General features: G+C 40.3%; 1 protein-coding gene across 26 annotated transcripts in view; it reads left to right on the top strand.

Moving 5' to 3' along the window:
- DLG2 (discs large MAGUK scaffold protein 2) overlaps nt 1-14,369 on the top strand; it is a 1,018,327-nt gene that overhangs the window by 987,986 nt on the left and 15,972 nt on the right. For 15 of the 26 annotated variants that reach the window (XM_049823421.1, XM_049823420.1, XM_049823428.1 and 12 more), the window contains 2 exons: nt 1,987-2,086; nt 6,077-6,118. In XM_049823421.1, the coding sequence (XP_049679378.1) occupies nt 1,987-2,086; nt 6,077-6,118 (142 nt within the window). Of the gene's footprint in view, nt 1-1,986; nt 2,087-2,982; nt 3,029-6,076; nt 6,119-14,369 lie in introns of all 26 variants that reach the window. The other 11 variants (XM_049823427.1, XM_049823436.1, XM_049823432.1 and 8 more) reach the window with 3 other exon arrangements.

Genomic DNA, 14,369 nt, shown 5'->3' with positions numbered 1-14,369 from the left:
ATAAGCTTGAAAAAAATATATGCTTTTCTGGTGAAAATGAACTTTCTGAAGTTTTTGCTCTAGATTGTTGTGGAAAAAATTGAAAAAGAATACTTATAAGTGTTATTTATTGTATAATCTCTGTGAAACACAGCATATTTATTTATCAATTTAATAACATTCTCTTTAATTCCGAAGTGAAATGGCATTTGGTAATGAAGTGACTGTAATTTTAAAACCCCTTTGATTTTTGAGGTGCTATTGTGTATTTTTTTTTTCCCCGTTTAAAGTATAATGCCTATACTGTTACTATGTCAAATTCAGATGAATCGTGACAAACAACATTTTCACAATGGGAAATGTTAACATGCTACATTCCTTTCTTTGGAAAAATAAAAGCAATTATCACAGAAAACACATTTTAATTTAATTATATCCTTTAGGTCATTAAAGTGATGTAATGTGCATGTCAGTCCTCTTTTCATCCACAGATTATTTTAATCCTTCATGTGCTTTTTTTTTTTTTTTATTCTGGCTTTCTTTCATATTTGCTTTGTTTTGAAATTGCATGCTGTCTGGATTATTTGTGCATGACCTCCACATTAATTTCACCTTGAATGTTTACATACTCTGAGAGATTTTCATGGATCATTTATTCTACGTGTGCATTTTTTTTTCCTTTGTTTTCAGTTACTGAACTTTAAATATGCTTGAAATGTAAAAGTGGCATGAAACTTTCGTGACACAAGTAGACAACTATTTTAATAGAGATTTTCAGTACCTAACTTTACATCTTTCAGAAATACACATTCTAAACCACATTTTATGCTGTGCTTCCAAAATGTAAGAAAATTAATTATGTTCTGAAACTCTAAATGCATTCCATTTCAGAATTGGAGCCAAATACTGGTTATATTTCATTCGAGCAATGACAAACACATGAGATTAGTCCTTTAAATGAGCTAAGAAGGTCTCTGCTCTCTTGGAGGTGATCGCTTGCAAAGTGGTGTAGGTATTGCATATGTTGAGTATAGGAAACAGCGTAGGACCTTGTCAGACCGACAACACGGATCATTTCAGATAAGCACTATCTGCAGCTCAGCGTAGGTGCCCTCTGGAAATGCCAGCTTCTCTCAATTGACTGTATAGGGACCCTACTTCCTCATGGAGTATCTGAAATAAATGTCCCAACTAAGCATATCCTGCTTTTACATAGTACACTGCTATGAGCCCTTGTGACTGTCTATAAAGTCAAAGGTTTTAGTGTGTAAAAAAACCCCAATTTTTTCCATATTAACTCCCCATTTAAAAAATTAAAGCAATATATGTTGGTCGACGTGCAATGAAATACTGCTTATCAGCAGAATTCCATCTCTAAATCACATAAAACTAAAAGCATTTCCAGAGGAACCTAATGAGTAAATATACATGTATAAAATAAAACAAAGTATTTTTTTAATTATGCAAAAAAAGCGCATTAAAACAGATTTAAGAAGTTGTCGATTAAGAGGCCAAATAAAACATCACGAAACCAGCAGCAGTTACCAGAAAAAAATATTTGATTTTAATTGGCACAGGGCTGAATTCACATACCTACTACAAGCAAATCAAAGGCTTCCGCTTTCCTCTTTGGAGCCTATTCTTTTTCAGCCAGTTAATTAATCCTGTGCACGGTCCGCTATGATTAAAGATGAGTGGCTTGATCTGAAAGCGTGCTGAGCCATCTGTAGCTCTTCATCTGAACAAGCCAAGTGCAATAGTTTCCAAGTAAGGAGCTGAAGGTTGTGATTTGAGACCGCTGTAATCAGATCGATCGAGTCTCCAGGGGCTTTGCCTTCAACCTGCAGACCTCACCGCAACCACCTCTCATTCTTTGCAGCCACTTGGTTTGGACTGATTTGAGTCACTACAGTTCTCTCCACTTTTACAAACTAGTTGTTTTGTCAGCATGAGTGTGACAACAATTAGACGTCCCTGTTTTTGCCCCATGCCTTTTCTCCTTCACAGTCATTCAATGACAAGCGTAAAAAGAACTTCATCTTTTCACGAAAATTCCCATTCTACAAGAGCAAGGAGCAGAGTGAGCAGGAAACAAGTGATCCAGAACGTAAGTAACCTCTTGGAGACGATGTCACATGCAGCAGCACAAAAAATGGGTGACACGCATGATACCAGTATCCCACACATCTAGGCAAATATCTGTCGTAGGCAGGCAGGAGAGGTATTACTACTGTGACCAATGTGTGACTGCAGTTTGGATCCAGCTGGTCCTTCCACCCCTGGAAACATAACTTTCAGAAGAATGAAACAGTGACCTTAACTTTTGGAAGAGCAAATGTGGCTCCGCAAAGTTGTTGTGGCACCTGTCATAAATCCAAATTTCTCTCAGATTAAATATTCCCAGATCAGAACTGGCTCAAAATAATGCAAATGTGGTTTCTTTCCAATACTAAACTAAATTATTACTTTTTAAAAGGTCTGCTCTAGTCTCTTTTGCCTTTGACATTCTCCAAGTTGATTGCCATGGGCAGCTTCACTGAAAGTTTAACGATTAAATGAAGCAACCATGCTAACAGCTTAAAGAAGTAAATCAGATCTTGGAATGTGTACCTCCCCGAGCATTTACTGCTTGCTTCAATTGTACAGAGAACCAGCACTATTGAAAATATGTGCTAGTTCCAAGCCCAAATATTCACTTTTCTTCTTAATAATTTTCTCCTGAATTTATCCGGTGAGGATCGTTTCTGGAACTTTATTTATCTGGTTGTTCCTTCTTCCTCACAGCTCCAAAAGCCATGTATTGTGGTCACTGCCTCTTTCATTGGCTGCGTTCCCATAGAATATGGGTCTAAAGTTGTTACAGAAAGAAAAAAGCAGGGATCCAGATTGCTCAATCAACATGGTCAGTCATGGTAGTATCCATTTCAACTCCACTGACTTCTTCCTTCCTCTTCTGCGGCTGTTCTTCCTTTCTCATTGCTCTCTCTGGGGACTTCCGTGCAGGACATCCCCGGATTAGGTGACGACGGTTATGGAACAAAGACTCTGAGTAAGTTCCCAGGAATGGTCACTGTAAATCTTTTTTTGTTTTGTTTTGTTTTGGCTTCTGTTCCTTCTCTGAGGACCCTCCACTCCTAGCATGCACAAGATAGAGTTTTATTTGTTACCCAGCTGTGAATGCATCAAAAATGTTTCGATCATTTTGTTCTGCATGACGATATTAAATAACATACAGTGTATCAAGCAGACACTTTCACTTCTTTTGTAATAACACTTTTTGTTTCTGACAGTATGTTATTGTTCCCATCATGGCAGTTCTGTAGAGTAGCATACCTAGAACTCGTTTTGCTGCCTAGACTGTTCTTTTCAGCAACAACCCCTCCCTCTCCATCTAAAGGGAAAGTCGAACATTTTAACTTGATCATATCCTGAGGAGATCAATAGACAATTATTTTATGCTGTTGCTTCTGCATTTTCAGCTTTTTGCATGGGAGTGTTTGTTACTTTGCTGGATTTTAGATTAGTGTTTGTTATTAATGGAAGAAGTCATTTGCAGGCTAGAGAAGACCGTGCCCTCTCCAAAGCTAATTTTGGACCCATTTCACCATTAGCAACCTATTCTCTGTTATGCTACCTTAATCAATTTCTTTTTCTGATGCAGCAATCCTGTCTCAAGACTTGGCATTGCAGAATGTGTAATGTGTCAGATATTTGTTCAGAAACAATTTTGCTTCCTCGAAAGTTAGACCAGAAAAAGTTGTATAGAATGAAATATTTGCAGCTGATTTCTATATAAATAGCTACATTGTATTCTGTATCCTGATCTAAATAATTTAAAGAAAATGCCACTTGCATGTGTTTGGCTGCTTCTTCTTCAGTTCTTATCCTTTCTCTTAAGGGCCAAGTAATTGGAGCAAAAGGTGTGTGAATGCTAACACTGCATCGCCTACTGTTTTGTACGTGCTTTTCAATTGCAGGAATGCACATCCATGCACACAATTTTAGAGATTATTCCATTTCTGACTCATTTGTTGAAGGGACTTTTTAATGGTTTAACTTTAAGCCATACAGTACCTCTCAAATTAAAGATGAAAGCTTCGTCTCTTGTACAAAGAACAGTTCTGCAAGACTAGTTTTGCCAGTGATAGACGGCAAATGTCGCTGCCACCTGCCTTTTAACAATTCTGCTGCTTTAAGTGAAGTGTCCTAGCAGCTCATTAGCAGCAAAGGCAGATCCTTCCCTGCCTAAAGAGGAACATTTACGATCTGATAACCCTCCTGAATATCTGTGTCCTTACAAAGGCAAATCTCCATAATGTCCAACCATTTGAAAGGAGATAACTGAATTCTGCAAATTGCTAAGGAGAAAGTAGCATAGAGGTATTATATAGGCTCTAGTTTCTCTAGTAGTACCGGACCTAGCTTTCAATTACTGACACACCTCTAGACATTCCTGCCCATCCAAATTTCGCTAATATTCAACTCAGATATGCCTTTTAAATGACAGTTCTTACTATGAAGGATATTTTTTTCATGTTTAATAAAGTTCTTCAGGGTCCTGTATAGCAGATCAGTTTGAAACAACCCTTGTTAACTTGCTAAGAAATGTCAAAAAGTCAATATACTGTTTTCTTCAAAATGTAAGTTTAATTCTTTAAAGCTTCTTACTAAGCCCAAGATCAAAGTTTTCCGTTACTATTTTTATCAGATATCATCGCCTCTCATTTCTGCTGTTCCAGTAACCCAGTCAGGCCCACTCTATGAACCCTAAGCCATTAGATTGGTACGTGGGGGACACACAGCACCTTGCAGAGAAGAGGCGGTCTTGGCACTGTTCCCATAGTCATCTTTCATGACATCCATGCATGGTCTACTCTGGGTTCATCCCAGGGGATTCTTGGCTTCTATGAGTTCCTTCTTTCACTGGGAATGTTTAGATGCAGTTGCAGGTGAGTGTTGTGGATCACCCGCAGCCTGATCTGCCCACTGGTTTAATGACAAATATTGGACAAATTTTGGCTCCTGGGGTTTGTCAGGAGGTGACTTATTTGTACCCATTTTCCATTTAACCGCTGTGTCTTTCTCATTAAGCCAGTGTGGCTCCCAACTGTATAGCCATTATAGCATTGGCTTCTAAATCTCCTGGACCAGCTGAAAAGTTTCAACTGTCAAATGATCTTTCGGGTGCAAAGTAATTAGCATTTCTACCAGAGATAGTACTAAAACTAGCATTTAATGTGGTTCTGCAAATCTCCTGGAGACCATATAGCATGGTCTGACTGACTGTCAACAGTCTGCTGGCTACAGTTTGGGAACAGCAACTTCACATGACATAGGTTGCACCTTCCTTTAAATAATATGATAATAGAAACAGGACACCAGGCTTGCCAAACCAAAAGCCTGATACCGTCACGATAGTTAGTATATCCCTATTCACCCATCCAGACTGCTCTGGTAAAGGTTTTCATGCTCCAGCTCAAATCCTGAGGCTAGACAATGTCTGAAAAAAATATTTATTCCATTTATTTTCTTAGTTTTCTCATTGGCTTTGTCTTCGCTTTTTGGACAGGGTAAAATAGTTACGGTTACAATATTTGATATCAAAACCATTTTCATGTTAATATTTAACCCTTTGGGATAGTGCACAGTGATTAAAGATGGACACAGGTTAGAAGTTTAGCAGGAATAGTTCCAATGCATTAATGATGCACGTTACTGATAGTACAGAATAATATGAGCAGACACTCAGGTTTCATGAAATTACTCAAGACTTCCAGTGAGATGCAAGTGGACCATAATATAATTGGAAATTAAGTTATCTGAGATGTCATTAACTGTCTCATCAAGAAAAGGCCTGGCTTTGCCATGACGCATATCACTAGCTAATACATACAGTCTCTTTCTGAAATGCTACAAGAGAGAAAGCTTTCATTTTACCTGTGTACTAAATTATCTGAGAGTTTTCAGGTGATGCCACTGCATAGTTTTTATTTCCTCTCTGCACAACTACCTTTGCATGACTGTGGCAGTTCTTTTAAGTTTCTGCAGCTTTGTGGTGCTTGGTTATGTTCTTTAATTTGCTGTACTGTTCTTGCAGAACATGTTTCTTCTAATGCCAGCGATAGTGAAAGTAGCTACAGTAAGTTACTGCTTTCATTAGAGTCCTTTTACTTTGCATTGCTTGTTCTGTTTGTTTCTTTTATTTTGTTTCTCTCCTTGCTACTCTTTTGTTAATGTTAAAAAGATGGTTGGAGCAAATGGCTTGGAATTCAAATTTACGACCACGTCTTGAGTACAAAGCTATAAAAGAAAACTGGCAACCTTTATAAGAGAAGGGAGGAAGGTTGTTATTTGGAATGTATTCTGGGACATAAAACCAAACCTGGCTTTGGGTAGCCTGGGAAAGTCAAGATTATTTAGTTTAGTGACAAGAAGTTTATTTCAGCAGGGAGGGGCAGTTTCTTGATGATCTTTTAATAGTAAAATTACTCCACATCTCTAGTCAAATCTGCAGAAGACATCCTCTTTACAAGGTCACAATTTTTACGTGCATTTCTGCATGCCTGTATGAATGTCTAAGAAATAGTCCCAAAAATTTTGTTGAGCCCTTAATTTTGCCAGTACAGATTTCCTAATGCATATTGAAGTCTTCAGAAAAAGGTAAGATAGACCTTCAGCCCTTAGGCACTGACACTGAATGTCACTGATTCTCTGTAGGTAGAGGTCCCAACCCTGCAACCTGATTTGGTTAGAATTACAGACTCCATGTGGTCATATAGCTAAGAGGCAGATTGCACATTCTGAGTAATTATTAGTCATAGCCCAAAATTGAACCAATATAACTATTTTTTCTGGAAATGTTGAAAAGCAAAAAAAAAATAAGGCATTAAATAAATGACTGGAAATGTAATAATAGGTAATTAAAATGATAGATTGCTTACTAAATCATCCAGTTGTTTAATTTTTTTCAAGCCATTTGCTTAGCAAATCAAATTTTCCACCAGTCACTCAGCACTTGTGCTAAGCACCCGCATACATTCAGGTAATCATTGGTATCATACCTCATATTTACTAGTCTTGATATAGTGCATAGCAGTTGAGCTCTGTTAATAAACACTGGTTTGTTTCAGTAAAACAGCTAATCTTATGCAATTCAGAAATGGTAAATTAGTTTGTATTCTCTTGTATTGCAAAGGTTTCCTTGGAAAGCAATTGCCAGAGTCACAAGAAAACAGTAGGTGCTCTTGAACTACCAAAATCCAGTTCTGAACTGCTTTATTTTTAATGTGTCCTCTGCTGAGGAGGAGAGGAGGATTTTATGTTTGAAATATTAGACGCTCTTTCCCCAGACTGACTTCACAATCAGGAATGAGTCAATAGGTTAAATTTTCAAAAGGTTGCATGAGTCAAATCCTCCAAGTGTGTTTGGAGTTGGTGAGCTCAGGGTGAAAGCCCAGAGGACAATCTAGGCCGGTGGCGGAGCACATCCCATGCCTGATGAACTGTCCCAAACAGGAGACTTAACAGGGGTGCCCAGTTGCAGCTAAACGTTTGGGTCAGATCCACAAAAGCTAGTTCCCAAATTTCCTCATAAGACAGGCCAGGTAGCCAGTTCCTCGATGCTGTGCAATAGCTTGAAACAAAGTGCATGTTTTGAGGTGCAAAAAAAGGGATGGAAATGGTTTGAGGAAGTTAGTTGGGACATAGTTTCCTGGAAGGAAAAGTAGTGTCGGGGTAACAATTGCCCAGTGCAGGCACTCTCCTTCTAGAGTGGTTTCCATCTGGGCAAGCTCCTGTCTCACCCCAGCAGCATCCAGCCTACATCCTGTTGGCTGGCGCTCCCCACACGTTACTGGTACGTCCAACAACTGCTGCCTGGTGGAGAAGATGAAGGCAGCATCTTCCTTCTCTGCCCATGGGAGAGCTATGCCATTTAGCAGCAGAGGAAGCCAATCTTAGGTTATGCCAAATGAAAGTGGCTTTCAAATCCAGGACCTGGTACCCAAAGGGCCTAATTCCATTTGCTAAGGATTCATTGGTGTCTGCTGACGTGACATTTGAAGGCATGACCTTGGGCAGCAAGCAACTTCAGTTACCAGCTGGAAATCACTGTTTCAGATGGCCATGATGGCATATCAACACTAACCTGACTGTGTGTTCCATTACTACATGGCCATGGTATATCGGCGTATCTCCTGTGGGGACTTAAAGCCCTCCTGAGTCCAGCTGGTTACTCTCTGGATCTCCAGGCTCCCCTATGTCAACAGTACGTCCCATCGCGTGCTCATCGCAGCAAATCTCCCCTAGAAAAATGATGACTCGGGAACAGAGAAGAACCAGACAGAGGAGGGGGAGAGGTGGGTGGTCAGAGAGAGCAGTCAACAAATTGTGAGGGCATGGAGATAAGAGAGATGAGGCCTGTCATGAAAAAGTCTTATTTCACTGCAATTCTGACCCTGTGGGACTGTTAAAAGAGGACACCGCACCGTAGAAGCCTACCAATATCCCTCATGTGCGAAAAGTAATTATCAGACCTAGTCTGTGAACATTTCCTGAAGATGTATTACTCACTGCCTTCTAATTTATTTATTCCTAATGAAAGGAAAAAAATAATAGGTGCTCAGGGTAAAGCTCATTCCTGGTAGAATAAGACAGCATGTAGTTATTATTTCTGCTCTTCTCGTTTGCATCTGGGTAGCTGGGAATGGGGCCCAACGTCAGTCACTGCCACAGAACCAAGTTTGTTTTAACTCCATTTGGAGCCAGCCATGTTGCAAAGCTGTTCTTTGGTGTGACGTAGTGCCACTTTGAGGAAAATTTGTGTGTTCAAGGTGATGCACTACAAGTTGTTTTACCAGGACACCATGTGTGTTGACCTGCAAACTCATCTAGCCCTCAGTCTGTGCACTGGTGAAATGGGGCATAGTAAGAGCAGGAAAAAAAGTGAAGCTGAAAAATTCATGGGAAGCAAACGAAACTGCTGGAGAGCCCAGGGGTTTTGCATGGGGTTGTGACCCTGCCCCAGTGCCCCTTTTCTCTTCTGTTTCCCCAGCAAATGAGCAGGAAGAAAGGGGTTGCCTGCCCCACTGCTTTTTGAATTGTGGGAAACTGGGGAAGAGTGGCTGGAAAGCTGCCCGGTGGAAAAGGACCCGGGGGTGTTGGTCAACAGCCGGCTGAAGATGAGCCAGCAGTGTGCCCAGGTGGCCAAGAAGGCCAACGGCATCCCGGCCTGTATCAGAAAATGGTGTGGCCAGCAGGACTAGGGCAGTGATCGTCCCCCTGTACTCGGCACTGGTGAGGCCGCACCTCGAGTCCTGTGTTCAGGTTTGGGCCCCTCACTACAGGAAAGACATGGAGGGGCTGGAGCGTGTCCAGAGAAGGGCAGCGAAGCTGGTGAAGGGTCTGGAGCACAAGTCCTATGAGGAGCGGCTGAGGGAACTGGGGTTGTTCAGCCTGGAGAAAAGGAGGCTGAGGGGAGACCTGATCGCTCTCTACAACTACATGAAAGGAGGGTGTAGCCAGGTGTGGGGTTGGTCTCTTTTCCGAGGTAGCAAGGGATAGAACAAGAGGAAACAGCCTCAAGTTGCACCAGGGGAGGTTTAGATTGGATATTAGGAAAAAATTCTTCACCGAAAGGGTTGTCAGGTACTGGAACAGGCTGCCCGGGGAAGTAGTGGAGTCACCACCCCTGGAGGTATTGGAAAGACCATGTGGATGTGGTGCTTAGGGACATGGTTTAGTGGTGGACTTGGCAGTGTTAGGTTAATGGTTGGACTCGATGATCTTAAAGGTCTTTTCCAACCTAAATGATTCCATGATTCTATTAAATCAGCAATTCATAACTTGGCCAGCACAAAGAAAAGCGTGTGGGTAAGAAATGACTGGCAAGTGCCACATGTTTTCCTGCAGACATTTGTATTTGTCCTTGTAAAAACAGGCCAGTTGGAGTCCAGACTGAGGTGTTCTGCATTTTTTTCTAGTGCGTCTCTGGCAATTGTTTTAACATGTTTCTCTAACTTTTGCTTCTCATGATAAGCATTTAGTAAAAAGTAGCTAGTGTGGAAACCTGTACTACTTGATCATTCCTAGAACCATTCCAAACCAGGTGTACAACTACACAAAGTGATGTTGAAGGCTTCTGAGAGCTGTCCAGGCTGTTCCCTGGACAGTGATTAATAGAGGGGTTACAAATTGACTGGGTTTTTTCTAGGAGATATTCTGATGCATTCATATTTGTTTATAAAAATATATTGCTTAAAAATTTGAGTATTTGGCTGAAGTATTGCTCATGTCTTGGGGTTGGGCATTAAAAAATCAACTTCTCAACAGAAATCAGATACTTTTTATTTCAAAATAATGATAAAATTGAAAGTCCTCCTATGTGGTCTCAAGAGAAAATTCTTTGACCATTTCTTAGCAACAAGGCTGTTGCAGATAGTAAACCTGATTTTTCCTGCCAGTGCTCTCAACATGGGGTTTGTAATAAGCAGAAGAGTTGGAGCCAACAGTAGGATTTTTTTTATCCCAGCAGATAACCTTCACCTCCATTAACTTCAGGGGTACCACAAACACATTTGACAGCAGAATCTGGCCCTTGATAAAAAAATCTAAAAGTATTTTTGAGCCAGGAACAAATGCTGGCCTGATGTAAAAGGGGCTGAGCTGCCACACAGCTGCTGCTGCATCACAGTGGCCATGCTAATATGAAGGCTACAACTATGTTAGTTGATTTGCACCTGTTCTCAACAGTAAAACCAATTTTGCAGAGTGGTATATAAAGTCCTGGTCTAGCAGAATGATGTTCTGTTTGTGATAAGGATACACACAGCCAACTTTGACTTATCCCTGAACCAGCTAATCAAACCATGATTGAAAGTTTATTTTGAGCTCTGTAACTTAAAATGTTCTGATTTCTTTTTCAAACCAAGCTTGTAAGAACATATTTTTTACCATGGACTCATCAGTTTTTATTTTGTAAGACATGATTTTCACAATGGCCATGAATTTCAAGTCCCTCTCTTGCATATGTGTTGTAGCGCTCTTACATGTAGTTCAGTAAAGGTTTTTACAGCTGTCATCAAAATTACATACACATTACCACATCTATTCAGCCTAATTGCATAACTGGTTGTGATTGCACCAATTACTTAGAGAGGCAATACATGACTAAAAAGTAAAAATAAGGGAAATTGTTAGAAACAATTAGAAACCCCCTGTCAGCAAGTCAGTCTTGTAATGAGATTTGAAGACTCAGAACAAGGTTGCAGTCCTGATTATTATGTTAGGCCACTGATTAATTAGGACACTTACGTTAGCTCTTTCTTACACTCCTCAAGGATTGCTGTATTATCCAGGCACACTCAAATTGGCACAAGTATTGAAGTCTCATTTTATGCCCTCATAAGCTATATTGAACTTAAACATACGGTGCTGATAGATCACTTTTCAGTCATAAGTTCATTCTCAGACTACTAATGATCTTTTTATGTATTGGATTTCCAGCCTTTCATAGCTATCAACATACTTCCAAAAACTGTGTGTTTACTTACATAAATAGAGGTCCAGAAAAGGGATTTGGAGGCTAGGATATTGACTGTCCAGTGCAGTCTGTGCAGATGAAACAAAACAAGAAATTTATTTCTCCAAGATCTTGCATGTATGACTCAGGTAGTCCATACGTTAGCCCAAACCCTAAATGGATGGTGACAGGAAAATAAAAAATAAAATGAAATCTTTGATTTTAGATCCAGCTGAACAACAAAATTCAGGCAAGAGCTCAAAATAAAATTAATTTGGCTCATCTACATGTATTTTCACATGTGTATTGATGGTAACCTCCACCATTAGTCCAAGAAATTTTAACGAACCCAAAAATTCTCTTTGATTTTTCTAAAATCTTAAATAATTTTAGCTGTCTTCATAAGTACTACTTTTTTGTTATTCACTGTCTTAGATCGCTTTACAGATTTTTTTCATTCACAGCCATTAATAACATGCCAAAATCCATGGATTCCCCCTGCAGAAGGTGCTTGATGAGGGTAGGTGTTTAGTTACCTGGTGGCTGCACCACGGCAGCTCACAGCAGCTCTCCTGCCCCGTTACTCACACGCTGGGTGCAGTTACACCAGCACTTGGTAGCCCTGGATGCTCTGGCAAGATAATAGGAAATGGGCCCTTTTTATGGGTTACCTGAAAAATGCCTGATATCTGCCAGGTCTACGCTGAAACTGGTCTTGAGTCTCACAGACTCTCTGCCATCTAATCAGAAAGGGAAAACAGAGGCAACACCTTACATCCATTTTAGGGCTACTGCTCTGAAATACTACAAAACCCGTTAAAAAGATTAAATTGGTAGTCTTTATGAAACTCATCTGACTGCCCAGGACCTCTCTGCCCAGCTTATAGAGGCTACGAGTTATAACAGTCTCCAGGTTATTCTTCTCTTCCCAAGCATGAGAAATCACCAACAGGCAAACAAAGAACAAATGGAAGCAGAGCCATAGCAATTCTGGGAAAGTGAAAGCCCTCCAATAATTTTACTCATAAGTATATTACATTTAGGAAAGCTTCTTTTTCTTCTCTCCTTATTTTCTTTCTTTCCTCCTTATTTTCTTTCTTCTCTTCTCTTTTTGACTTGATGGAATTTTACTGAAGAACAGGGGATCATGGCAAAATCCAACAGGAAGGGCTTTTTCTTTTTTCTCCTTTTGTTTTGTCTGTTAAATTTCACAAAGATTTTCCAGATCAATAGAGCTAATCTGTGCTAATTAAGCCATTAATGTGGGTGGTAAATGAGGCTTAGCCAAATGATAAATAAGAGCCCGTGTCCTGCTGAATTTCACACTGTCCCCCACACCTCAAAGCCATCGCAAGGTTATAGCAATCTGATTATTGATTGATTCTAGAACTCTTCATTATACTTAATACTTTATGGACTACTTCAAAACCATGCAGTACTGACTGAGTAGAGATCATTAAAGAATACCATCTGGTACGGTTGACATGCATATTAGCCTTTGAGAAATTACAGGATTTTGGCTGGACAGTACTTGCAAGGATTTTATTCACATAGAAACTTGAGCTTCCTGAGCCTTTTTTCCAGAAAAGTAAAGTAGTGGAAATGGAGCAGCTTTCCTCAACACTTGCGCTCCATGTTGAGTCTGAAACTCAGCATCAGGAAGATGTCTATCTTTAAGTCCCTGTGTATCACAGCCAGCCTCAACGTTTCACCTTGCTGCAACCCTTTCCAATGACTTAAGCTTCAGCACAGTGTGAGGGGGCTGGAGTTTTTATTTTGCTTTCAGTCTGGCCAGTTGTCGTGGTTTAACCCCAGCCAGTAACTAAGCACCACGCAGCCGCTCACCCATTCCCGCACACCCAGTGGGATGGGGGAGACAATTGGAAAAAAAAAAAAAAAGTAAAACTCGTGGGTTGAGATAAGAACAGTTTAATAGAACAGAAAGGAAGAAATTCATAATGATAATAGTAACAATAATAAAATGAGAATAATAATAAAAGGATTGGAATATACAAAACAAGTGATGCACAATGCAATTGCTCACCACTCGCTGACTGATGCCCAGTTAGTTCCTGAGCAGTGATTCCCCCCCCCAGGCCAACTGCCCCCAGTTTATATACTGGGCATGACATCCCATGGTATGGAATATCCCTTTGGCCAGTTTGGGTCAGCTGTCCTGGCTGTGTCCCCTCCCAACTTCTTGTGCCCCTCCAGCCTTCTTGCTGGCTGGGCACGAGAAGCTGAGAAATCCTTGACTTAATCTAAACACCACTTAGAAACAACTGAAAACATCAATGTGTTATCAACATTCTTCTCATACTGAACCCAAAACAGAACACCATACCACCTACTAGAAAGAAAATTAACCCTATCCCAGCCGAAACCAGGACACCAGTTTCATAAGACTCCTGTGAAACAACAGGCTTGTTTGTCTCCATAGCCCATACCCTACTGATAGCGTGGATGTAACGACAGCTTTAGCGTGTGGACATGCCTGCCAGAGACTGGGCAAAACAGAAGGTAAAATCTGTACTGCCTTATTTGTGCTGGTTATAATTCTGTGCCAAAGCCAAATATTAGCCCACAGAGAAATTTTTAAACAATAGTGTCAGAATTACTGGTTGTTTTCCTTCAGTTGCTCCTCAGAGTCAGTCCCATGGGATTCTACCGTTTAAATGCAGATGTCTGGATCTGACCTTGCTGTTTAAATGCCGTTATGGGACAATGGAGACAAACACACCCTTCTGACTTTTTCTCTCATTCCGAAGTAGACATCTAAAATAGGTCAGATGACTCATGTCTTAGAATACGCACTTGCCTATTTGTAGGCACCTATTGACTCTAAAACGTACCTAGGGACTAGCTCAGACTT

Source organism: Accipiter gentilis, chromosome 19 (assembly GCF_929443795.1).
Source record: "Accipiter gentilis chromosome 19, bAccGen1.1, whole genome shotgun sequence".
Lineage (NCBI taxonomy): Eukaryota > Metazoa > Chordata > Aves > Accipitriformes > Accipitridae > Astur > Astur gentilis.
Note: the sequence above shows the minus strand (reverse complement) of the source record. Positions and strands in the feature narration are given on the sequence as shown.